Source organism: Nerophis lumbriciformis, linkage group LG01 (assembly GCF_033978685.3).
Source record: "Nerophis lumbriciformis linkage group LG01, RoL_Nlum_v2.1, whole genome shotgun sequence".
Taxonomy (NCBI): Eukaryota; Metazoa; Chordata; class Actinopteri; order Syngnathiformes; family Syngnathidae; genus Nerophis; species Nerophis lumbriciformis.
Window position 1 is genome coordinate 60,950,001 of NC_084548.2, and position 27,500 is coordinate 60,977,500.

The 27,500-nt window shown below is 37.1% G+C and overlaps 1 protein-coding gene across 1 annotated transcript in view; it reads left to right on the plus strand.

Moving 5' to 3' along the window:
* The first annotated feature begins 5,828 nt into the window (after window positions 1–5,828).
* The window catches only part of LOC133570706 (protein-L-isoaspartate O-methyltransferase domain-containing protein 2-like), a 24,546-nt gene continuing 2,874 nt past the window's right edge, over window positions 5,829–27,500 (plus strand). The window contains exons 1-5 of the mRNA XM_061923404.2: window positions 5,829–6,144; window positions 19,457–19,617; window positions 21,676–21,826; window positions 25,402–25,504; window positions 25,576–25,747. Of these exons, the coding sequence (XP_061779388.1) occupies window positions 19,462–19,617; window positions 21,676–21,826; window positions 25,402–25,504; window positions 25,576–25,747 (582 nt within the window). The 5' untranslated portion in view covers window positions 5,829–6,144; window positions 19,457–19,461. The remainder of the gene's footprint in view (window positions 6,145–19,456; window positions 19,618–21,675; window positions 21,827–25,401; window positions 25,505–25,575; window positions 25,748–27,500) is intronic.

The window sequence follows — 27,500 nt, forward strand, 5'->3', positions numbered from 1 at the left end:
AAGTGCACGGAACGGAAGACGGCAAAAGAAACCCACAGAACGATTTCTCCAGACCGGTGGTTCTCAAACGTTTCTCGCCGGTAGCGCAGTAGGCCCAGGTATTCACCAAACAATGCACAAACAGTTTGAGAATCACTGCTTGAGATGTTGAGGGGTATTATTTTGTCTGTACATATTTCTGTTACGAGCAAACAGTGTTATAGTTGTTGTGTTGGAGACTATTTGGAAAAAATAAAATAAAATAAAAGGCCAGCCAAGGTTTGTACCGCTCGCACATTTCTACACAGATTACAAATATTTTTTACTGGCAGTTTTCCAAATATTCAAGTGCAACGCTTCCACAACGTGCTCCTTCCTTTCTGCGCAGCGCGACAAGCCTTGGCTGCGCCGTCCTCGGGGTCCTTTTGCTTGATTGTCCTTTTTTTGGGTTGCTTTTCAAAGTCAAAGTTCTGGGGCCCCCCGGCGTTGTGACCGTGTGTTTGTGTACTCGTGTACATGTGCTCCCCCCCTGTTCCCGTGTCGGTGTTCCAAACCCCCCCGAGAAGTGATGTCAGTTGTTGTGGGCGTATGGACCCTCGTAAGTGTTCTCCATGAAAGACGCAAATAAAGAATCATAGACAATGAGCCTTTTGTGCCGCCCCTCATTATTCACTTCCTGTCTCGGGAGCCGCTGGAAGCGTCTTTGGGTCAAGTCGGTGTCACGCTTGGACCAGGGGGGTCCAAACTACTTGACTTGGGGGCCGCATCGGGCTAAAAAAATTGGCTCGGGGCCGAAAATATAACTATATATATATACATATACATATACATATATATATATATATATATATATATATATATATATATATACATATACATATACATATATATATATATATATATATATATATATATATATATATATATATATATATATATATATATATATATATATGTATGTATATGTATACACACATATATACAATACATGTGTATATATATATATAAATACACACACACACACATATGTATATGCATATATATACATGTATATATATACAAATATTAAACATATATATATACATACATACATATATATATACTAGAGATGCGCGGATAGGCAATTATTTCATCCGCAACCGCATCAGAAAGTCGCCAACCATCCGCAATCCACCCGATCTAACATTTGATCAGAACCGCATCCGCCCGCACCCGCCCGTTGTTATATATCTAATATAGACGATGCAAGGCATTAGTGAGGTTGTAAAGCTTTTGCCTGTTAAAGAAAGGAGACTGATCCAATGCAGCACAGACATTCGCGTGCCACGCTGTCACGACCCAGACGCACACCAGTGCGCAATCATATGGGAGCCGCGCTGAGCGCACCTCCAAGCGCGTCTCGCTGCCGGCGACGGCCGGGTATATGGGCCCGACGCTCCAGCGCCATCCATTTTCAGGGCTAGTTGATTCGGCAGGTGGGTTGTTACACACTCCTTAGCGGGTTCCAACTTCCATGGCCACCGTCCTAACTGATGTCTATATCAACCAGGGTGAGCCCCACCCCTTTCGTGAGCGCACTGCGCGCGGAGTGACCCCTGTTACGCGCCCCCGGCAACAGGGGTGGCGGGCAGGTAAGCTGCGCGGGCGGAGCGCGCGGAGTGACCCCTGTTACGAGCCCCCGGCCACGGGGGTGGCGGGCAGGTAAGCTGCTTACCTGCTGCGCGTGACGCCGGCCGCGGCGAAGGCGGACGAGGCGGGGTGTCGGTGCGGTGGGCACGGTGGTGACCCCTGGACGTGCGTCGGGCCCTTCTCGCGGATCGCCTCAGCTGCGGCTCCCGGTGGGGCCCTCTCGGGGGAAGGGGCCTCGGTCCCGGACCCCGGCGAGGCGTCCCTTCTCCGCTCCGTAAAAGTGTCCATCTCTTTTTTTTTTTTCTTGTGGCATATGCTGCAGGTGCCTGCTTGTTTTTCGTATGTGGGTAACATTTAACTATGTATATATATTTCCGAATTGGTTTAACTGCCACCCGCCTGAATCTATTTAAAATCTAATTTTTTTTAATAATTTGAACCACCCGACCCGCGGATAAAATCTAATTTTTTTTTATTTCATCCGCCCGATCCGCGGATAATCCGCGGACTCCGCGGTTGTGCCCGCAAACCGCGCATCTCTAATATATACACACATACATATATGTATGTTTATGCATATGTGGGCAGCACGGTGTCCCAGGGGTTAGTACGTGTGTGCCTTGATGTATATACATATATATATATATATATATGTATATATATATATATATATATATATATATATATAAATATATATATATATATATATATATATATATACATATATATATATATATATATATATATGTATATATATATACATATATATATATATATATGTATATATATATATATATATATATATATATATGTATATATATATATATATATATATATATATATATATATGTATATATATATCTATATATATATATATATATATATATACATGTATATATATATATAAATATTAAACATACAGTATATACTGTATATATATACAAACATAAATATATATATATGTAAGTATATATGTATACACACTCACATATATATACATGCATATGATATATTATAGACATATATATAAATATTAAACATATATATACATACATATGTATATATACACACATATATATACATATATATATATAAATATATGTATGTACATATATATATTTATATATATACGTTTGTATATGTATACACACACATATACATGTATGTACATATATATATATATATATACGTTTGTATATGTATGCACACACACATATATATGTATATATATATATATATATATATATATATACACAATTACAAAACTTTAAGAAAGTCGTCACAGAAGTAAACAAAGTACATACTATATTATATATATCCATCCATCTATCATATATATATATATATATATATATATATAGAATAAGAATATATATAAGATATATATATATATATATATATATATATATATATATATATATATATATATATATATATATATATAAGAATATATATATACATATATATATATATATATATACAGTATATATATATATATATGATAGATGGATGGATATATATAATATAGTATGTACTTTGTTTACTTCTGTGACGACTTTCTTAAAGTTTTGTAACCAATCAGAAATATCAAGAAGCTAAAATGCGCCAAACATGGATAAGTGTGGAAAGAGTGTTTTACATTTTTACCATCATGCACTGTGATGAATTTTATGGTTTATAGTGTTTGGACATTTTTCATCAAATCCACAAAGTTCAGTGAGCGGGTTGTGTTATGTGTGTTGACCTTCATGTTAGCTGCATTATTTTATTTTATTTTTTTTTTTTTTTGCACCATGATTAGGGAAGGTTGCTTGGATTGTGTCGTATAAGTAAATGCTGTGCTATTGCTTCAAAGTACTTTTCAGGGCCATTGATCTGATTTACTCACATTGTCTGCAAGATGGCAGCAAATATGCAGCATTCAGAGGCCGCCTCGTAGTTAAGATTCATTTGAAAGTGGCGCGATGCCCAGTTGAACTCATGACATCTTGCAGGCCCTAGTTTGGACACCCCTGTATTGTAACATATTATATCAGAAATATCAAGCAGCTAAAATGCGCCAAACAATGTGGAGAGAGTGTGTTGCATTTTTCCCCATCATGCGTTGTAATGGCTTTAAATGGGTGTAGTTTTGAATTTATTGTGGCGCATAGACGTTTTTTTTAATAATATCCACAAAGTTCAGTGAGCAGGTTGTGTTATGTGTGACAGTGTGTTGACTTTTTGTGTTGGATGGATTTTATTTTTTGAGCGCCATGACTAGGGAAGGTTGTTTTCATTTGGTCATATAAGTAAATGCTACGACAGTGCATTATTATAGGTCATTGACCTAAATTACTCGCTTTGTCCACATGATGTTGACAAAGTAGCGTCACAAATGTTGGAATTTTAAAGGGATTTGAGAAATTCCCAACTTACCTCATGACGTCTCATGTGCCAAATTGGAGGCGCAGTTTGGACCGTTTGTTTCATAGACATCTTATAAGTAGACGCAGCATTGGCTGCTGTGACGCGAGAATTTGGGCCGCCATCTTGAAGTGGTGATGGGGAGCCGGCGAGCAGCCTAAACTGACAGTTGACAGGTAGAAAACAAAGATGGTGTTCAGCGTTTTCCTGCTCAAATGAGCGGACTGTTGAAAATAGGGATCGGGGGATTACTTTTCACAAGTAAGATTTAACATTAACGTACTATAGGTTGTATTTTGTGAAAAGAGTGTGTGCATATTGTATATAGTTCTCTGCAAACCTATGGTGGCATCATGCCTTCAGTGTGCATATTGTATATAGTTTAGGGATGATGTTCGAAACCGGTTCTCCCGGTTGTTCGATAAGAAAAGAATCGTTCGATAAGAAAAGAACCGATTCCATGGACTCGAATCCCTTTTTGAGAACCGGTTCCCGTTAACGAGGCCACTATAGTAAAGAAAAAGAGTTGGTTCTTTATTCGAATCCCTGGGAACAAATCCCGTCCCACAAGAAATGCCCTGTGGGACATCACTGGAAATGAAGTAGCTCAGTCATTAGACTGAGCTATTTCATTTCCTGTGATGTCACACAAGCAGCAAAAATAATGGACCCGAAAAAACGTCTCAAGGCATGGCTATTCACCTATAGTGATCACAGAGACAGGTTGTTTTTGTGTTACTGTATATATTTGTTTTTCTGAAAAATCCCACTTAACATACTTTGGGTAACAACAGTCAATATTTATTTATTTAATTTTTTTAGGGGGGTAACAGTCAATATTTATTTATTTTTTCTTATAAAATAAAAATAAATCTTAGCTGACATTGCTTAACACGATTAGTAATGAATAATTACGCTGGCAATCACAGTGTTAAAAATAACGTTCAAAATATAAAACATTTGCATGCATTTTAATCCATCCGTCCGTATTGTACCGCACCTGTTCAAGAAGTCGCATTAATGGTAAGAAGTATTTTATTTATTATTGGTTAGCTTCAGAATAACAATGTTATTAAAAAAATAGACTTATTATACACTAAAAATGTTGGTCTTACTTAAAAATACACGCATTTAGTTGTATTCAGTGTTAAAAATTATTATATGGCTCTCACGGAAATACATTTTAAAATATTTGGCTTTCATGGCTCTCTCAGCCAAAAAGGTTCCCGACCCCTGCTCTAAACTGTACTGTGTATTCTCTTCCTTTGCAATCTGCTAGTAAAAGTTTCAATCAATCAATCAAAAAACCTGCAATACAGATGGAAAATTAGAAAGAACATTGTTTGGGGGTATCCATAATACGCTGATAGGGAGAAGTTTTTATTTACACGATAAGTCGGATGTCTCTTTACCTCTGCGGCGGAGGCTCCGCCGAACCCCTAGGGTTCGATCGAACCCAGGTTAAGAACCACTGGCGTATAAGAATATTATATTACTGTTAAGCAAACTGTGAATAATAAAACACGCCAAAACATGTGTCCTTTATCATAGCTACACGTATGACAAAAGAACAAGTGAAAATCAGTGGTATTCAGTGAGGTAAAATGAATTAAATGCGTTGACAGTTCATTGCCCATGCCAAATTAATTGCACTAAGTGGAGCGGATCACCACTCCAAGATGGCGGCCCCGCGTCTCGTCAGCGCCAGTAAGCAGTAGCGCTCGATGCTAAGATGTCTCTAATTGGCCACTGCTCTACCATGTGACACCCTCACGTGACCAACACAACGCCAATCAACTTCCAGCTGCCGGGGGACAAGAAGGCGAGGGGCGAACACGCAGCACACACACACCCGCCGCTGACTCGCGTGTCGTTAAACTTCGAAAGGACGGAGAAGAAAAAGAGAATGAAGAAGAATTCAAATAACAGAATATGACGCACGCGGCGCGACCGCAACTCCGCGCCGGACGTCCAAACCCGGAAACGTACGTGCTGCGCCTGTGACGTCATCGCGTCAGCTGGCCCAATGTTTACATCCAGCAGTGGCGTGTTCGCGGCCGGATCGTGATCAACAAGAGGCTGCTCGCAACAAAGGAGGCCACGGGCGAGATCCATCCACGCGTCACTGAGGTACATCCAACATTTAACACCGCGGTACTTTGATTGACACGCGTCGATATGCGCCAGCATAACAACACTGCGGGTGTTGCGCCTCTACAGTCTTTTGTGGTTACAACGCAGGCTCATCTTTGTGCGCGCAATGCGTGTTTTAGTCACGGTTGCTAGGCGCGCGTGATGTGTGCGGGGCGTGTATGTGTTTATGTACATAACAGTGCGTCCACGAAGGCGTCAAGAAATGCGAATGATAAGCGCAAATGGCAAGAGTTTTACAGGAAGTGGTGGCGGGCGAAAGCCAATGTTGTGCTGTGTAGATGTGCCACAGCGCCCCCCCGCGGCCTCTCCAGTAACACGGTGAAGAAGGGAACTTGCAGTCTGGGAAGAGTGGGAGGCTTCTAAGCTGCAAATGTGCACTACAGCAGTGGTCCCCAAACTTTTTTTTAAACTGCGGACCGGTCAACCCTTGAACATTTGTCCCACGGAGTGGGGGGAGGGGTATGGTAATTTTTTATTTTATTTTTTGTCATAAAAAAATACAATCATGTGTGCTTATGGACTGTATCCATGCTGCCTGCAGACTGTATTGATATATATTGATATGTAATGTAGGAACCAGAATATTAATAACAGAAAGAAACAACCCTTTTGTGTGAATGAGTTTAAATCGGGGAGGGAGTTTTTTTGGGTTGGTGCACTAATTGTAAGTATATCTTGTGTTTTTTATGTTGATTTAATTTAAAAAACATATGTTTATTTTTTTAATTTTTAATTTTTTTTTATTTCTTGTGCGGCCCGGTACCAATCAATCCACAAACCGGACCGGGCCGCGGCCCAGTGGTTGGAGACCACTGCACTACAGTGTTCATACTTGCCTTCGAATTCGGGAGATTTGGGGGGGTTGAGGTGGGCGTGGTTAAGGGGAGAGGAGTATCTTTATAGCTAGAATTCACTGAAATTCAAGTATTTCATATATATATATATATATATATATATATATATATATATATTTTTTTTTTTTTTTTTTTTAATTTATTTTTTTCTCCAATATGTCTGAATAATTACAACAAATAGAGTGATATAATTCATCTTAAAAATGACTGCCTACATAAATTAAATTTTTATATATATATATTTTTATTTATGTTGTGTTGTGTTGCAGTTTGTTATGTTTACTTGGAACATTCCGTATTGCCAAATCCAGAGTAGTGTCATGCAAACCAATTATTTTTTCTTTTACTCTGAAAAAAACAATGCAAACAAATCACTAATAATGACAAAAAAAAAGTTTATGATAACGCCTCACATTCTAAAAGAAATTATAAAAACAATGACATCAAAGAAAATTCATAAGTAATGTGTAATATGATGTTTTTATTTTATCCTTCTGCCAACCGACCCAAGAGGGACAAGCGGTATAAAATAGATATATGGATATTATTCCTGCAATGATATCCCTCGCATTTGTTTCGTATTTCCATTGTTTTTCTTCTTCTTAATGTTTGTGTTACGATTTCCTGCTCAATATTCTTGGGAAAATAATGTGCACTTGTTTTGAAAATGTACAAAAGACACAATTGTTTGTTTTTTTTGGTTGTTTTTTTTTACAGATTGTTCAATTAGCCGTTTCCACCACAGTAGATAATAATTCAAAATTATAAGATAAGAAAGTAAAATGTATAAGATATAAAGTCGAAATCATGAGATAAAAAGCCATTATCATGAGATACAAAAAAAATAAATAGAAATTATTAGGAAAAAATATAGAAATTATTAGGAAAAAAAGTCCTAATTATGAAATAAAAATCGACATTATGATATATATATATATATATATATATAAATAAAATAAATACTTGAATTTCAGTGTTCATTTATTTACAAATATACACACACATAACACTCCTCTACTCATTGTTGCATTTGAAAGTGCAATCAATGCTTTGCAGCCAGTAGCACAGCCTTTGAAGGAGCATAGGTATGGGCAGCGTCTGTGAAATTTAATTTGCAGGAAAGGAGTGAGTTTAGGGTTGAATTGTCCATCCTCGTTCTATTCTCTGTCAGTCGTTGTCGCCATGACTGCCTCTTCTTCGTTCTTCTGCTTCGTCTCCATCTTGTTGCGTGTGCAGTTGTGCACTCTCCAAAAAACGTAGATGTTATAACGTGACTGGGCCGGCACGCTGTTTATATGAAGAAAAAGCGGACGTGACGAAAGGCTGTCCTCACTCAGGTCCGCACGGACCTGGAGGGGGCGTGCCTTAAGTCCGGCTGGAAATCGGGAGAAATTCAGGAGAATGGTTGTCCCGGGAGATTTTCGGGAGAGGCACTGAAATTAGGGAGTCTCCCGGAAAATTCGGAAGGGTTGGCAAGGATGGCAGTGTTTTTCGACCTTTTCTGAGCCAAAGCACGTGTTTTTCCATTGAAAAAATACACCACTAGCAGAAAACACACAAAAAAAATTAAACTCAGCAGCCGACATTGACAATAAAAAGTCGTTCTTGCAATTGATCAAATATGATCAAACTTTATTATTCTTGTCAAAAGTCTAGCAGCCGCATTTTGTACCAACTGTAATCTTTTAATGCTAGGCATAGGGAGACCCGAAAGTAATACGTTACAGTAATCGAGACAGACAATTTTCAGTTTTTTGGTGTTTTCCTGTATGTAGTGTTATAGTTCTTGTCTTGCGCTCCTACTTTGTTGTTGATTGTCATGTCATTTTACGGATGTACTTTGTGGACGCCGTCTGCTCCACAAGTCTTTGCTGTTGTCCAGCATTCTGTTTTTGTTTACTTTGCAGCCAGTTCAGTTTTAGTTTCGCACAGCCATCCCTAAGCTTCAATGCCTTTTCTTAGCGGCACTCGCCTTTTGTTTATTTTTGGTTCAAGCATTAGATACCTTTTTACCTGCAAACCATCGTCGTCGTTCCCGACATTTACAAAGCAATCAGCTACCTGCTGCTACCTACTGATATAGAAGAGTATTACAGGGTTACTCTGCCGATCTCTAGACAGCACAGACACTCAACAACGGCACATTTGCAGATTATAATTACTGGTTTACAAAAAATATCTTTAACCCAATTACAAACCCCGTTTCCATATGAGTTGGGAAATTGTGTTAGATGTAAATATAAACGGAATACAGTGATTTGAAAATCATTTTCAACCCATATTCAGTTGAATATGCTACAAAGACAACATATTTGATGTTCAAACTGATAAACATTTTTTTTTGGGCAAATAATCATTAACTTTAGAATTTGATGCCAGCAACACGTGACAAAGAAGTTGGGAAAGGTGGCAATAAATACTGATAAAGTTGAGGAATGCTCATCAAACACTTATTTGGAACATCCCACAGGTGAACGGGCAAATTGGGAACAGGTGGGTGCCATGATTGGGTATAAAAGTAGATTCCATGAAATGCTCAGTCATTCACAAACAAGGATGGGGCGAGGGTCACCACTTTGTCAACAAATGTGTGAGCAAATTGTTGAACAGTTTAAGAAAAACCTTTCTCAACCAGCTATTGCAAGGAATTTCGGGATTTCACCATCTACGGTCCGTAATATCATCAAAGGGTTCAGAGACTCTGGGGAAATCACTGCATGTAAGCAGCTAAGCCCGTGACCTTCGATCCCTCAGGCTGTACTGCATCAACAAGCGACATCAGTGTGTAAAGGATATCACCACATGGGCTCAGGAACACTTCAGAAACCCACTGTCAGTAACTACAGTTGGTCGCTACATCTGTAAGTGCAAGTTAAAACTCTCCCATGCAAGGCGAAAACCGTTTATCAACAACACCCAGAAACGCCGTCGGCTTCGCTGGGCCTGAGCTCATCTAAGATGGACTGATACAAAGTGGAAAAGTGTTCTGTGGTCTGACGAGTCCACATTTCAAATTGTTTTTGGAAACTGTGGACGTCGTGTCCTCTGGACCAAAGAGGAAAAGAACCATCCGGATTGTTATAGGCGCAAAGTTGAAAAGCCAGCATCCGTGATGGTATGGGGGTGTATTAGTGCCCAAGACATGGGTAACTTACACATCTGTGAAGGCCCCATTAATGCTGAAAAGTACATACAGGTTTTGGAGCAACATATGTTGCCATCCAAGCAACGTTACCATGGACGCCCCTGCTTATTTCAGCAAGACAATGCCAAGCCACGTGTTGCATCAATGTGGCTTCATAGTAAAAGAGTGCGGGTACTAGACTGGCCTGCCTGTAGTCCAGACCTGTCTCCCATTGAAAATGTGTGGCGCATTATGCAGCCTAAAATACCACAACGGAGACCCCCGGACTGTTGAACAACTTAAGCTGTACATCAAGCAAGAATGGGAAAGAATTCCACCTGAGAAGCTTAAAAAATGTGTCTCCTCAGTTCCCAAACGTTTACTGAGTGTTGTTAAAAGGAAAGGCCATGTAACACAGCGGTGAACATGCCCTTTCCCAACTACTTTGGCACGTGTTGCAGCCATGAAATTCTAAGTTAATTATTATTGGCAATAAATAAATACATTTATGAGTTTGAACATGGGTTGAAAAGGAGTTGCAAATCATTGTATTCTGTTTATATTTACATCTAACACAATTTCCCAACTCATATGGAAACGGGGTTTGTAGGTGAAATTACATAAACTCCCACGGCATGCTCGTGTGCCGCAGCACAGTGGTTGAAAAACACTGCACTACAGAACAGGAGCAGCATTCCTGTGTTTTCCTTTTACGGCTTGTGTAGTCGAGCAGCGTGATCTTTGTCCCGTTGTGCCCGCTTTTTAACACCGGAGTGAAGCCTTCACACCTCACTCACTGCTGGGCCATAAAGCAGCACATTTGTTCCCCCCAGGAAGGAGGAAACAACACCGCAATGTTAGGATTGTCACTTGTGGGGGAACAAAAAAAAAAAGGCCAATGCTTCCCCCCACTTGGAACACTTTCCTTTTACTTTCATTTTCACACATTGTTTCCTGAAGCTTGTTATTCAACATTTTGTTTCCATTTCCAAAACCAAAATTATAGATTTTTTTTCAACCTTTAGGGCCTCCCTCAAGTCTCCGTCACAAAAAAGTCATACATTTATATATATATCTTTAATGCTTACATCTGTAGATTAACTTTAGACCGATCTGTCGATATAAAGTTTAACTTTAAAAAAAATATTTTATGTCATATTTGTCAAAGAAAACCTTGTTTTGTCATAGCAAAAACACAAAATGTGCAACATTTTCCCTGCCAAAAAATTATTTCATAGTGTAATATTTGATGTGAGGTAATTGGAACCTAAAATAGGTCAATAATTCATAACAACATTGATTTTGATTCGTTATTATTTTTGTGAAGAAATCGTAGCCGTAATTAGATCAACAGATTATAATAACATTGATTTGGGTTTATTATTACTTTTTTAATCAATTACAGTTAAAAAACAAAATCACACTAAAGGTCTCAGGGATCCAAAAGGGTCCCACTTATAAAGGTGTTAAAAAGAAGTCATATGTTACTTTTTTTAATCTTTCCACACCTAAATATTTAGATCTGATTCACAGCTATTTGTTGATTTTTATTTATAAATTTAAACAAAAAATAGTTTTCCCCTTTTTGTCATAGCAAACTTTTTTTATGGGAAACACACAAAATATGCAATATTTTCCCCAAAAAATATTTCACAGTGTGATATTTGATGTGAGGTAATTGGAACCTAAAATAGGTCAATAATTCATAACAACATTGATTTTGATTCATTATTATTTTTGTGAAGAAATCGTAGCCGTAATTAGATCAACAGATTATAATAACATTGATTTGGGTTTATTATTACTTTTTTTAACCAATTACAGTTAAAAAACAAAATCACACTAAAGGTCTCAGGGATCCAAAAGGGTCCCACTTATAAAAGTGTTAAAAAGAAGTCATAATTTATTTTTTTTAAACTTTCCACACCTAAATATCTAGATCTGATTCACAGCTATTTGTTGATTTTTATTTATTTATCTTTTTTAATGTTTTTTCCCCTTTTTGTCATAGCAAACTTTTTTTATGGCAAACACACAAAATATGCAATATTTTTCTCCAAAAATATTTCACAGTGTGATATTTGATGTGAGGTGATTGGAACCCTTAAATATGTCAATAATTCATGACAACATTGATTTTGATTCTTTATTATTTTTGTGAAGAAATCGTAGTCGTAATTAGATCAACAGATTATAATAACATAGATTTGGGTTTATTATTACTTTTTTTTTAACCAATCACAGTTAAAAAACAAAATCACACTAAAGGTCTCAGGGATCCAAAAGGGTCCCACTTATAAAGGTGTTAAAAAGAAGTCATAAGTTATTTTTTTTAATCTTTCCACAACTACTCAGTGGCCTAGTGGTTAGAGTGTCCGCCCTGAGATCGGTAGGTTGTGAGTTCAAATCCCGGCCGAGTCATACCAAAGACTATAAAAATGGGACCCATTACCTCCCTGCTTGGCACTCAGCATTAAGGGTTGGAATTGGGGGTTAAATCACCAAAATGATTCCCGGGCGCGGCCACCGCTGCTGCCCACTGCTCCCCTCACCTCCCAGGGGGTGATCAAGGGTGATGGGTCAAATGCAGAGAATAATCTCGCCACACCTAGTGTGTGTGTGACAATCATTGGTACTTTAACTTTAACTTTAAATATTTAGATCTGATTCACAGCTATTTGTTGATTTTTATTTATAAATTAAAAAAAAAAAAATGTTTTCCCCTTTTTGTCATAGCAAACTTTTTTATGGCAAACACACAAAATATGCAACATTTTTCCCCAAAAATATTTCACAGTGTGATATTTGATGTGAGGTAATTGGAACCTTAAATAAATAATTCATAACAACATTGATTTTGATTCATTATTATTTTTGTGAAGAAATCGTAGTCTTAATTAGATCAACAGATTATAATAATATTGATTTAGGTTTATTATTACGTTTTTAACCAATTACAGTTAAAAAACAAAATCACACTAAAGGTCTCAGGGATCCAAAAGGGTCCCACTTATAAAAGTGTTAAAAAGAAGTCATAAGTTTTTGTTTTTTTTAATTTTTCACACCTAAATATCTAGATCTGATTCATAGGTATTTGTTGATTTTTATTTATTTATTTATTTTTTATGTTTTTTCCCCTTTTTGTCATAGCAAACTTTTTTTATGGCAAACAGACAAAATATGCAATATTTTTCCCCAAAAATATTTCACAGTGTGATATTTGATGTGAGGTATTTGGAACCTAAAATATGTCAATAATTCATAACAACATTGATTTTGATTCATTATTATTTTTGTGAAGAAATCGTAGTCGTAATTAGATCAACAGATTATAATAACATTGATTTGGGTTTATTATTACTTTTTTTTAACCAATTACAGTTAAAAAACAAAATCACACTAAAGGTCTCAGGGATCCAAAAGGGTCCCACTTATAAAAGTGTTAAAAAGAAGTCATAAGTTATTTTTTTTAAACTTTCCACACCTAAATATCTAGATCTGATTCACAGCTATTTGTTGATTTGTATTTATTTTATTTTAAAAAAAAAAAGAAGTGTTTTCCCCTTTTTGTCACGGCAAACTTTTTTATGGAAAACACACAAAATATGCCATTTTTTCCCCAAAAAATATTTCACAGTGTGATATTTGATGTGAGGTATTTGGAACCTAAAATATGTCAATAATTCATAACAACATTGATTTTGATTCATTATTATTTTTGTGAAGAAATCGTAGTCGTAATTAGATCAACAGATTATAATAACATTGATTTGGGTTTATTGTTACTTTTTTTTAACCAATTACAGTTAAAAAACAAAATCACACTAAAGGTCTCAGGGATCCAAAAGGGTCCCACTTATAAAAGTGTTAAAAAGAAGTCATAAGTTATTTTTTTTAAACTTTCCACACCTAAATATCTAGATCTGATTCACAGCTATTTGTTGATTTGTATTTATTTTATTTAAAAAAAAAAAGAAGTGTTTTCCCCTTTTTGTCACGGCAAACTTTTTTATGGAAAACACACAAAATATGCCATTTTTCCCCAAAAAAATATTTCACAGTGTGATATTTGATGTGAGGTATTTGGAACCTAAAATATGTCAATAATTCATAACAACATTGATTTTGATTCATTATTATTTTTGTGAAGAAATCATAGCCGTAATTAGATCAACAGATTATAATAACATTGATTTGGGTTTATTATTACTTTTTTTAACCAATTACAGTTAAAAAACAAAATCACACTAAAGGTCTCAGGGATCCAAAAGGGTCCCACTTATAAAAGTGTTAAAAAGAAGTCATAAGTTGTTTTTTTTAAATATTTCCACACCTAAATATCTAGATCTGATTCACAGCTATTTGTTGATTTTTATTTATTTATTTTTTCTTAATGTTTTTTCCCCTTTTTGTCATAGCAAACTTTTTTTAGGGCAAACACACAAAATATGCAATATTTTTCCCCCAAAATATTTCACAGTGTGATATTTGATGTGAGGTAATTGGAACCTTTAAATATGTCAATAATTCATAACAACATTGATTTTGATTCATTATTATTTTTGTGAAGAAATCGTAGCCGTAATTAGATCAACAGATTATAATAAGATTGATTTGGGTTTATTATTACTTTTTTTTAACCAATTACAGTTACAAAACAAAATCACACTAAAGGTCTCAGGGATCCAAAAGGGTCCCACTTATAAAAGTGTTAAAAAGAAGTCATAAGTTATTTTTTTTAATCTTTCCACACCTAAATATCTAGATCTGATTCACAGCTATTTGTTTATTTATTTATTTATTTATTTTTTTAAATGTTTTTCCCCTTTTTGTCGTAACAAACACACAAAATATGCAATATTTTTCCCCAAAAATATTTCACAGTGTGATATTTAATGTGAGGTAATTGGAACCCTTAAATATGTCAATAATTCATAACAACATTGATTTTGATTCATTATTATTTTTGAGCAATGACAGTTAAAAAAAAAACAATTCTCAGGGATCCAAAAGGGTCCCACTCATAAAGTATTAAAAATCTAGATCAGCTTCACAATTTAATAATAAAAATGTACGTTTTTTTTTAGATCAACTTCAAATCTATTACAATAAAAGTTGTTATTATTTTTTTATGCCCTTTTCATCAAAGTAAACATCTTTTTAAATGGAAAACATGCAAAATGTGCAATATTGTCTACCCGAAAAATTTCAATTTGGAACATTTGATGTGAAGTAATTTGAGCCTTCATGAGGACAATGAATCATAACAACTTTGTTTTTGATTTGTTATTATATTTTGAGCCATGATAGTTCAAAAGAAATCAACTTGTGTTATCAGTGTCAGCGTTGCAACTTGTTCTCCTTACATTTCATCCGTTTGCTCTTTTATGCCGCTTTAATGTTGTCGTTTTTCGTAACGCTATTTTTAAAACGTGGGCTGTTCAAAAATGAGCTGCAGGCTGCAAATGGCCCCCGGGGCTGCAAACAGTTACAAGCAGCACCACGTGGTTATACTTACACATTCTGTCTGAAAAGGAGTAGGAAGAAGCAGAGTGTATTTAATCGTATGCCTCCTCCATATAATTTACTCACACCATAAATCATGTGATAAATCAAATACATGTTAATGTTGTATTTATTATACTTCATTAGTAATAAATCAAAATCCAACATGTTCACACTACTTTGTTTACATTTTGTCATATTTGGAGTTCACTTTTCTGTAGGGCTGCTGGACAAAAATGATTCAAATTGGAATCCTGAGTCTGAATACTTTCATAATTTTGAAGAATGTATTGCAGAAAGATTTAATTGTAATTTTTATACCAAATAATTCGGGTTGTGACAGTATCAAAAATCTCACGGTACGGTATCGTCCCGGTATTAGGCCCACGGTATAACGTTATTGAAGTACTGCATGGGTGTCAAACTCTGGCCCGCGGGCCAAATTTGAAATTTGTAATTTTATTTGGCCCTTGAGGCAATATCAAATTAACATTAGAGCTGGCCCACCGGTATTACACCGCATTCACTTGTCAACCCTCCTGATTTTCAGTGTCCCTCTCGAAAGTCTCTCAGGGCAACCATTCTCCCGATTTCCACCCGGACAACAATATTGGGGGCCTGCCTTAAACGCACTGCCTTCAACGTCCTCTTCAACCTGTCGTCACGTCTGCTTTTCCTCCATACAAACAGCACGCCGGCCCCTGTCACATGATATATGCGGGTGGCTGCATAAACAACTTTAACACTGTTACAAATATGCGCCACACTGTGAAACCACACCAAACAAGAATGACAAACACATTTCGGGAGAACATCCGCACCGTAACACAACATAAACACAACAGAACAAATACCCAGAAACCCCTTGCAGCACTAACTCTTCCGGGACGCTACAATATACACCCCCCGCTACCACCAAACCCCGCCCACCTGAGCCCCGACATTAATGAACTAGCATCCCAGAAAAGATGGCAGGTATCTGGCTTGGGCACATCAGATTAGGTCAGTGTGTTGCAAACTGAGCAGTTTAAAGGCCTGAATGGTTGATTTATTCATTGTTATTTTATTTTCAAATTTATTAGCCTGTGGAAAAAGTTAATGTTGATATTGACCTCAGAAGGCTGCAAATAGAAAAGAGGCATTCAATTTTTTATTTACATTTTATTTAATATACCATTGATGTTTTTTCGTTAGTTTTTTGAAAGTTGATTTTGCACTATTAAGTTATATAAGCGTTGCTTGTTCCACATTCAGTGTTAAAGCAAATCAGTGTAGCAATAATTAACGTTTTATTCATGCACTTTCTCTTGCTACTTCAAGGCTTGAATGTTTGATTCATTCATTATTGTTATTTTATTTTCAAATGTATTATTAGCCTGTGGAAAAAGTTAATGTTGATATTTACCTCAGAAGGCTGCAAATAGAAAAGAGGCATTACATTTTTATTTAAATTGTATTTGATATGCCATTGATATTTTTGAATTATTATTATTATTATTTGATTTTGCATGTCACTATGAAGTTATATAAGCCTTGCTTGTTCAATATTCAATGCAAAACGTGTTTGGGTCCCTGTTAAAAGGTTAATTTGTTCAACCTTGGCCCACGGCTTTGTTCAGTTTTAAATTTTGGCCCACTCTGTATTTGAGTTTGACACCCCTGAAGTACTGTCATAAAAGACTTGGTAAAAATGTTCTAGTGTGTAAAATGAAGTGGCAGGAATCCATCCATCCATCCATTTTCTACCGCTTGTCCCTTTCGGGGTGTTTAGGATAAATACTAATGGCAAAATGATTATTTTAGTCATTTCTTGTCTAAACCACATTTTTTAGTGTGGTTTCTTTGCCATAACTGGCTGATTTTTCAGAGAAAAGACACTTTTATGGCTTATGCGTTTCCGTGCAAAGGACGACGACTGCTGTGATGTGGTTTTCCTCCAAAGAGGTTTCTTTTGTGCTTGGTATTGTTAGTTAGATAGATGGATAGATAGTACTTTATAGATTCCTTCAGAAGAGTTCCCTCAGTAAAATTAAAATTCCAGCAGCAGTGTACAGAATTGAGATCGACTTTAAAAAGTAAATAATGGGGGTATAAGTGGAAATAAAATAGAAAATGCAACAATAATAATTAATGTTAACGGCCTTGCCCAATGTTTAAGCAAAACATTCCTGATGGTGCTAGTATGGGTTGGGACATTTTGCCCAAGCCCCTCCCTCTTCCCTCTCCTTCAAAGCCTTTCAGATTGGAAGTTGTTTGTCTCTCTCTCTCTCTCTCTCTCTCTCTCTCTCTCACTCACTCTTCTCCTTTCGGTAGCAGCGAAAGCTCTTTCTGCATTGTAATCTAACCTTATTTAAAGGCCTACTGAAACCCACTACTACGGACCACGCAGTCTGATAGTTTATATATCAATGATGAAATCTTAACATTGCAACACATGCCAATACGGCGGGTTTAGCTTACTAAAGTGCAATTTTAAATTTCGCGCGAAATATCCTGCTGAAAACGTCTCGGTATGATGACGCCTGCGCGTGACGTCACGGATTGTAGAGGACATTTTGGGACAGCATGGTGGCCAGCTATTAAGTCGTCTGTTTTCATCGCAAAATTCCACAGTGTTCTGGACATCTGTGTTGGTGAATATTTTGCAATTTGTTCAATGAACAATGGAGACAGCAAAGAACAAAGCTGTAGGTGGGAAGCGGTGTATTGCGGGCGGCTGCAGCAACACAAACACAGCCGGTGTTTCATTGTTTACATTCCCGGAAGATGACAGTCAAGCTTTACCATTGGCCTGTGGAGAACTGGGACAACAGACTCTTACCAGGAGGACTTTGAGATGGATACGCAGACACGGTACCGTGAGTACGCATGCAGCTGCGGCTTCCAAACATTTGATCGCTTGCCCGTACGTGCGTGCCGCTATGTGCATGTCACGTACGTAACTTTGGGGACTTTGGGGAAATATATGTGCTGTATGAACTTTGGGTAGGTGAACGGTACTTTGGGCTGTGGGATTGAGTGTGTTGTGCAGGTGTTTGAGTTGTATTGGCGGGTTATATGGACGAGAGGGGGTTGGTGTTTGTTATGCGGGATTCATTTGTGGCATATTAAATATAAGCCTGGTTGTGTTGTGGCTAATAGAGTATATATATGTCTTGTGTTTATTTACTGTTTTAGTCATTCCCAGCTGAATATCAGGTCCCACCACAGCATCTTCCCTATCTGAATCGCTCCCACTGCCCTCTAGTCCTTCACTCTCACTTTCCTCATCCACAAATCTTTCATCCTCGCTCAAATTAATGGGGAAATTGTCGCTTTCTCGGTCCAAATCGCTCTCGCTGCTGGTGGCCATGATTGTAAACAATGTGCAGATGTGAGGAGCTCCACAACCTGTGACGTCACGCGCATATCGTCTGCTACTTCCGGTACAGGAAAGGCTTTTTATCAGCGACCAAAAGTTGCGAACTTTATCGTCGATGTTCTCTACTAAATCCTTTCAGCAAAAATATGGCAATATCGCGAAATGATCAAGTATGACACATAGAATGGACCTGCTATCCCCGTTTAAATAAGAAAAAAAGAACGTAGTTTTTCTCTGGACAAATTCTTTGTTGAATATGAACAATTCCAGAACAAAACACTTACTGTCATTGAACACAGACATAATGCTCAAATGTTGTAATGATATTTATTACTCCACACACGTATCTTTGAGTGCTGAAGTTGTGGAAAGTGCCAAAATAGTCCACAAGTACAGAATGTTGTTCAGTCGTTGCACAGTAAAGTAGAGGTAGTTCTTCTTCAGGCATCATGGGCGGAGCTGTGAGTGCCGGGGAGGACAACGACGACTTGATTGACAACCTGAAAGAGGCTTACTACATCCGCTCAGACCTGGTAGAGCGGGCTTTCCGCGCCATTGACCGCGCCGACTACTACCTGGACGAGTACAGGGAGAACGCCTACAAGGTGAGCAGAGTTTGATCGACGATGTCAGCGTCTGCGTTGGTTTTCTACGTGACGTCATCGTTTGCATGCACAGCAGGTGACACTGGCTTTTTTTTCAGTTCAGTTAAAAAAAACAATTCACAAGTAAAAAAAAAATGTTTCTGCAAGTTCAATAACCTTTCTGTAGGTTAAAAAAGGATTCGCACGTAGTTAGAGTGTTCGGCCTGAGATCAGTAGGTCGTGAGTTCATACCAAATACTATAAAAATGGGACCATTACCTCCCTGCTTGGTACTCAGCATCAAGGGTTGGGATTGGGGGTTAAATCGCCAAAATGATTCCTGAGCGCGGTCACCGCTGCTGCTCACTGCTCCCCTCACCTCCCAGGGGGTGGAACAAGGAGATGGGTCAAACGCAGAGATACTACATTTCAAAACAATATTCTGCAAGTATAAAAAATTATTCGCAAGTTAAAAAAAATAAAAAATTCTGCAAGTACAACAATTTACAAGTAAAAAGGAAAACTTTCTGCAAGTAAAAACATAATTCACAAGTATAACAATTATTTTATTCAATTTAAAACACGATTCGCAAGTGAAATAAAACATTTTAGTATAAAAACTATTTTCTTTAAGTAGAATAATTGTTTTCTGTTAGTTAAAAAAAATGATACACATGTAAAAAAAAAATATATATATATATATACTGCAATTAAAAAATGGATTCGCAAGTATAAAAACAATTTTCTTTGGCTAAAAAAATTATTCGTACGTAAAACAAAGTGAAGAACTTTTTTTTTTTTTAATTAAAAACCCAATTTGCAAGTAAACATATATTTTTTTCTTTAATTAAAAAAACAATTGGCAAGTAAAGCACTACTTTTTGCAAGTAAAAACATAATTCACAAGTAAAATAAATTTTTTTTTGCAAGTATAAAAATTATTTTCTGCAATTAAAAAAAAGGATTTGCAAGTATAAAAACAATTTTCTTCGGTTAAAAAGATTATTCGGAAGTAAAAAAAAAAAAAAAAAAAGATTCGCACATAAAAAACCCCCACTTGTTTTAATAAAAAAAAAACAATTTGCAAGTAAAAAGACCAAAACAATTTCTTCATGTTAAAACCTTTGGCAGACGGCGTGGCGCAGTGGAAGAGTGGCCGTGCGCGACCCGAGGGTCCCTGGTTCAATCCCCACCTAGTACCAACCTCGTCATGTCCGTTGTGTCCTGAGCAAGACACTTCACCTTTGCTCCTGATGGGTGCTGGTTAGCGCCTTGCATGGCAGCTCCCTCCATCAGTGTGTGAATGTGTGTGTGAATGGGTAAATGTGGAAGTAGTGTCAAAGCGCTTTGAGTACCTTGAAGGTAGAAAAGCGCTATACAAGTACAACCCATTTATCATTTATCATTTAATATTCCTGCACTCCGAGCACCTGTAATTCACACTCTACAACCACAGGTGGTGCTGCTGAGTCAATTTAAGGCCGTCAGAGCTACTGGTATTTGCGCATGGTGCCCTCTGCCAACAGTAACAAAGAAGAAGCAGGGTGGGGAGTGAATAGCGGACAGAATAGCACGGAAAAATTACAGGTTGAGCTTGTTTCCCCTCTCTTTTGCACGGTGGAAAATGACTGCTTAGAAGATAATGTTTTTATACCTGCACATACTTTTTGGACTTCAAGAGTTTTGATGCATGCCAATATTTATTTATTTTTTGCAGAAAATTAATTTGATTACTTGCGAAAAAAAATGTAATTGAAGTAAATACTTTTTTTTTTTAACTTGTGAATCATTAAAAAATCTAAAATGTTTGTGTAGTTTTGGTAGTAATTTCACTCCATAATCATTCAGTAAAATGGAAGGATCTTGGGTGGCCCTTGATACATTTGGTACCTTAAAGATGCCAAAAGTACACCAAAAAGTACAATAATGTACCATATTGACTGATTTTTGGTCATAAAGTATGGTTACTTCTGACACGCCCACTTGTAGGTCAATATTAAAGTATGTGTACTTCTGACACGCCCACTTGCTGACTACCAACAGGAAGTAGTTGGCTGACATGTGTTGTGTTGCTGCTAGGACTTGGCTTGGCGACATGGAAACATTCACCTGTCAGCTCCATGCATCTACTCCGAAGTCATGGAGGCTTTGGACCTCCGCCCTCGGCTCTCCTTCCTCAACCTGGGCAGTGGGACCGGCTACCTCAGCACCATGGTGGGCCTCATCCTGGGTAGGTGGTCCGCACTGCTCGTTTGCAACCAGCAGAGGCACTGTTGCTTCATTCTAAAACACTTTGTGGTGTCAAGAAGAAGAACTAGACTACCGTCTGTGGTGTCAAGAACAAGTGGACTAAGGTCTGTGGTGTAAAGAAAAAGAAGTGGACTAAAGTTAGAATAAGAACTGGACTAAAGTTAGAAGAAGAAGTGAACTATACTTAGAATAAGAAGTGGACTAAAGTTAGAAGAAGAAGTGGACTAAAGTTAGAAGAAGAACTGGACTAAAGTTAGAAAAAGAACTGGACTAAAGTTAGAAGAAGAACTGGACTAAAGTTAGAAGAAGTGAACTAAAGTTAGAATAAGAAGTGGACTAAAGTTTGAAGAAGAAGTGAACTAAAGTTAGAAGAAGGAGTGAACTAATGTTAGAAGAACTGGACTAAAGTTAGAAGTGAACTAAAGTTAGAATAAGAAGTGGACTAAAGTTAGAAGAAGAAGTGGACTAAAGTTAGAAGAAGAAGTGGACTAAAGTTAGAAGAAGAAGTGAACTAATGTTAGAAGAACTGGACTAAAGTTAGAAGAAGTGAACTAAAGTTAGAATAAGAAGTGGACTAAAGTTAGAAGAAGAACTGGACTAAAGTTAGAAGAAGAAGTGGACTAAAGTTCAAAGAAGAAGTGAACTAAAGTTAGAAGAAGAACTGGACTAAAGTTAGAAGAAGTGAACTAAAGTTAAAATAAGAAGTGGACTAAAGTTAGAAGAAGAAGTGGACTAAAGTTTGAAGAAGAAGTGAACTAAAATTAGAAGAACAACTGGACTAAAGTTAGAAGAAGTGAACTAAAGTTAGAATAAGAAGTGGACTAAAGTTAGAAGAAGAAGTGGACTAAAGTTCAAAGAAGAAGTGAACTAAAGTTAGAAGAAGAACTGGACTAAAGTTAGAAGTGAACTAAAGTTAGAATAAGAAGTGGACTAAAGTTAGAAGAAGTGGAATAAAGTTAGAGGAAGAAGTGGACTAAAGTTAGCAGAAGAAGTGGACTAAAGTTAGAAGAAGAAGTGGACTAAAGTCTGTGGTGACAAGAACTGGACTAAAGTCTGTGGTGTCAAGAAGAAGAACTCGAATAAAGTCAGTGGTGTCAAGAAGAAGAATTGGACTAAAGCTAGAATAAGAAGTGAACTAAAGTTAGAATAAGAAGTGGACTAAAGTTAGAAGAAGTGGACTAAAGTTAGAAGAAGTTGACTAAAGTTAGAAGAAGAAGTGGACTAATGTTAGAAGAAAAAGTGGACTGAAGTTAGAAGAAGTTGACTAAAGTTAGAAGAAGAAGTGGACTAAAGTTAAAAGCAGTGGACTAAACTTTGTGGCATGAAGAAGAAGTGGACATAAGTTAGAAGAAGTGGACTAAAGTTAGAAGAAGTTGACTAAAGTTAGAAGAAGAAGTGGACTAAAGTTAGAAGAAGAAGTGGACTAAAGTTAGAAGAAGATGTGGACTAAAGTTAGAAGTGGACTGAAGTTAGAATATGAAGTGGACTAGAGTTAGAATAGGAAGTGGACCTAAGTTAGAATAAGGACTGGACTAAAGTTAGAAGAAGAAGTGGACTAATGTTAGAAGAAGAAACTGACTTAAGTTTGTGGTGTAAAGATGAAGAAGTGGACTAAAGTTAGAAAAAGAAACTGACTTAAGTTTGTGGTGTAAAGATGAAGAAGTGGAGTAAAGTTAGAAGAAGAAGTGGACTAAAGTTAGAAGAAGTGTACTAAAGTTAAATAAGTGTACTAAAGTTAAATAAGTGGACTTAAGTTAGAATAAGAAGTGGAGTAAAGTTAGAATAAGAAGTGGACTAAAGATAAAGAAGTGGACTAAAGTTAGAATAAGAAGTGGACCAAAGTTGGAATAAGAAATGGACCAAAGTTGGAATAAGAAATGGACCAAAGTTAGAATAAGAAGTGGACTAAAGTTAGAATAAGAAGTGGACTAACATATGAAGTGCACTAAAGTTTGTGGTGTAAAGAAGAACAACTGGACTAAAATTAGAAGAAGAAGTGGACTAAAGTTAGAAGGAAAAAGTGTACTAAAGTTAAGTAAGTGGACTAAAGTGAGAATAAGAAGTGAACTAAAGTTAGAAGAAGTGGACCAAAGTTACAATTAGAAGTGGACTAAAGTTAGTAGAAGAAGTGGACTAAAGTTAGAATAAGAAGTGAACTAAAGTTAGAAGAAGTGGACCAAAGTTACAATAAGAAGTGGACTAAAGTTAGAAGAAGTGGACCAAAGTTACAATAAGAAGTGGACTAAAGTTAGAAGAAGTGTACTAAAGTTAAATAAGTGTACTAAAGTTAAATAAGTGGACTTAAGTTAGAATAAGAAGTGGAGTAAAGTTAGAATAAGAAGTGGACTAAAGATAAAGAAGTGGACTAAAGTTAGAATAAGAAGTGGACCAAAGTTGGAATAAGAAATGGACCAAAGTTAGAATAAGAAGTGGACTAAAGTTAGAATAAGAAGTGGACTAACATATGAAGTGCACTAAAGTTTGTGGTGTAAAGAAGAACAACTGGACTAAAATTAGAAGAAGAAGTGGACTAAAGTTAGAAGAAAAAATGTACTAAAGTTAAGTAAGTGGACTAAAGTGAGAATAAGAAGTGAACTAAAGTTAGAAGAAGTGGACCAAAGTTACAATAAGAAGTGGACTAAAGTTAGTAGAAGAAGTGGACTAAAGTTAGAATAAGAAGTGAACTAAAGTTAGAAGAAGTGGACCAAAGTTACAATAAGAAGTGGACTAAAGTTAGAAGAAGTGGACCAAAGTTACAATAAGAAGTGGACTAAAGTTAGAAGAAGTGGACTAAAGTTAAATAAGTGGACTAAAGTGAGAATAAGAAGTGGACTAAAGTTAAAGAAGTGGACCAAAGTTAAAGAAGTGGACCAAAGTTGGAATAAGAAGTGGACCAAAGTTGGAATAAAAAATGGACCAAAGTTAGAATAAGAAGTGGACTAAAGTTAGAAGAAGTGGACTAAAGTGAGAATAAGAAGTGGACTAAAGTTAAAGAAGTGGACTAAAGTTAGAAGAAGAAGTGGACTAAAGTTAGAAGAAGAAGTGGACTAAAGTTAGAAGAAGAAGTGGACTAAAATTAAAAGAAGTGGACTAAAATTAAAAGAAGTGGACTAAAGTTAAACAAAGTGGACTAAAATTAGAAGTGGACTAAAGTTAGAAGAAGAAGTGAACTAAAGTTAGAACAATAAGTGGACTAAAGTTAAAATAAGTGGACTAAAATTAGAATTGGACTAAAGTTAGAAGAAGTGGACTAAAGTTGAGAAGTGAAGATTCATCTTCACTCCAGTTCAAGTCCGTATGTAAACACCAACTGAAGTTGTTATGAAAACATCATCAGTTGGTATATGTCCTCCTTAGTTGACATTAAGACTTGAGTGTTATTATGACAATGACAATATAGGAATTGATTGATTGATTGATTGATTGATTGATTGATAGCAGGCCTGTGATGACCAAATCTGCCTAGCGACAGTGGTGTAGAACAACAAAGTGATTTGTCGTGCACATGAAGGAAGGTAATGAGGAACAAATCCATAAAGTTGAGAATTGTTCCAGGACCGTTTGGAGTGAACCATGGAGTGGAGTTACACGCTGACGTCATCGACTATGCCTACCAGAAGCTGCACTCCTTCATCACCACCAGCGACACTTTTGACAAGTGAGGAGCGCCACCTTCTGGTTCTTTACTGCACCTACACGATCCACTTGATCACGTGTCTGTGTGCGCAGGTTTGAGTTCTGCGAGCCGTCTTTCGTGTTGGGCAACTGCCTGGAGATCCCCCCCGAGAGCCGTCAGTACGACCGGGTGTATTGCGGGGCGGGCGTGCAGAAGGACCACGAGGACTACATGAAGAACCTGATCAAGGTGGGCGGCGTCCTGGTCATGCCTCTGGAGGAAAAGGTTTGTGACAAACTGGAACACTTACACACCTAAAAACATGTTTATTATTAACTGTCTGGAATGGACTTATGCTGTCTTTAAGATGAAGTGGAGTGGTAATTGTGTTTTGGTCAACATATTTCATGACCTTAAGCTCATGATGCAGAAAGTTGAATGATGCGGACACGTTTGTTACTAGATACTTCCTAATACTGCCTTGGAGACTTTGTATGTGTAAGCAACTATAATTATTTGATACTTGTTTATATTGACAAATTTCACCTTTTATGGTTCAATGATTATTACCTATGACTAGCTTGTGTGCTATTGTGTGCTTAGCTGTTGTGTAGCTGCTAGTTCATAGTAGACTATACCCTAGCATGTTTACTTTTAGTAAATTACTTTGGCAAAACAAAATAAATTGTGTGTTCGTTGGAGGACATTTAGATGTCTGCCAGCTTTGTACAAGTAAACACTCTGCAGGACTGCTTGTATCGCACATGATATCACACAGAAGTAAACACTCTGCAGGACTGCTTGTATCAGACATGATATCACACACAAGTAAACACGCTGCAAGACTGCTTGTATCGCACATAATATCACACACAAGTATACATGCTGCAGGACTGCTTGTATCGCACATAATATCACACACAAGTAAACACTCTGCAGGACCGCTTGTATTGCACATGATATCACACACAAGTAAACACGCCGCAGGACTGCTTGTATCGCACATTATGTCACACACAAGTAAACACTCTGCAGGACCGCTTGTATCGCACATGATATCACACACAAGTAAACACACCGCAGGACTGATTGTATCGCACATGATGTCACACAAGTAAACAGGCTGCAGGACTGCTTGTATCGAACATGATATCACACACAGGTAAACACACTGTAGGACTGCTCATGTCGCACATGATATTACACACAAGTAAATATTGCAGGACTGCTTGTATCGCACATGATATCACACACAAGTAAAAACTCTGCAGGACTGTTTGTATCGCACATTATATCACACACAAATAAATATTGCAGGACTGCTTGTATCGCACATGATATCACACACAAGTAAACACTGCAGGACTGCTTGTATTGCACATGATATCACACACAAGTAAATATTGCAGGACTGCTTGTATCGCACATGATATCACACACAAGTAAAAATTGCAGGACTGCTTGTATCGTGCATTATATCACACACAAGTAAATATTGTAGGACTGCTTGTATCGCACATGATATCACACACAAGTAAACACTCTGCAGGACTGTATGTATCGCACATTATATCACACACAAGTAAATAGTGTAGGACTGCTTGTATCGCACATGATATCACACACAAGTAAACACTCTGCAGGACTGTTTGTATCGCACATTATATCACACACAAATAAATATTGCAGGACTGCTTGTATCGCACATGATATCACACACAAGTAAACACTCTGCAGGACTGTATGTATCGCACATTATATCATACACAAGTAAATATTGTAGGACTGCTTGTATCGCACATGATATCACACACAAGTAAACACTCTGCAGGACTGCTTGTATCGCACATGATATCACACACAAGTAAACACTCTGCAGGACTGTTTGTATCGCACATTATATCACACACAAGTAAATATTGCAGAACTGCTTGTATCGCACATGATATCACACACAAGTAAACACTGCAGGACTGCTTGTATCGCACATTATATCACACACAAGTAAAAACCCTCTGCAGGACTGCTTGTATCGCAC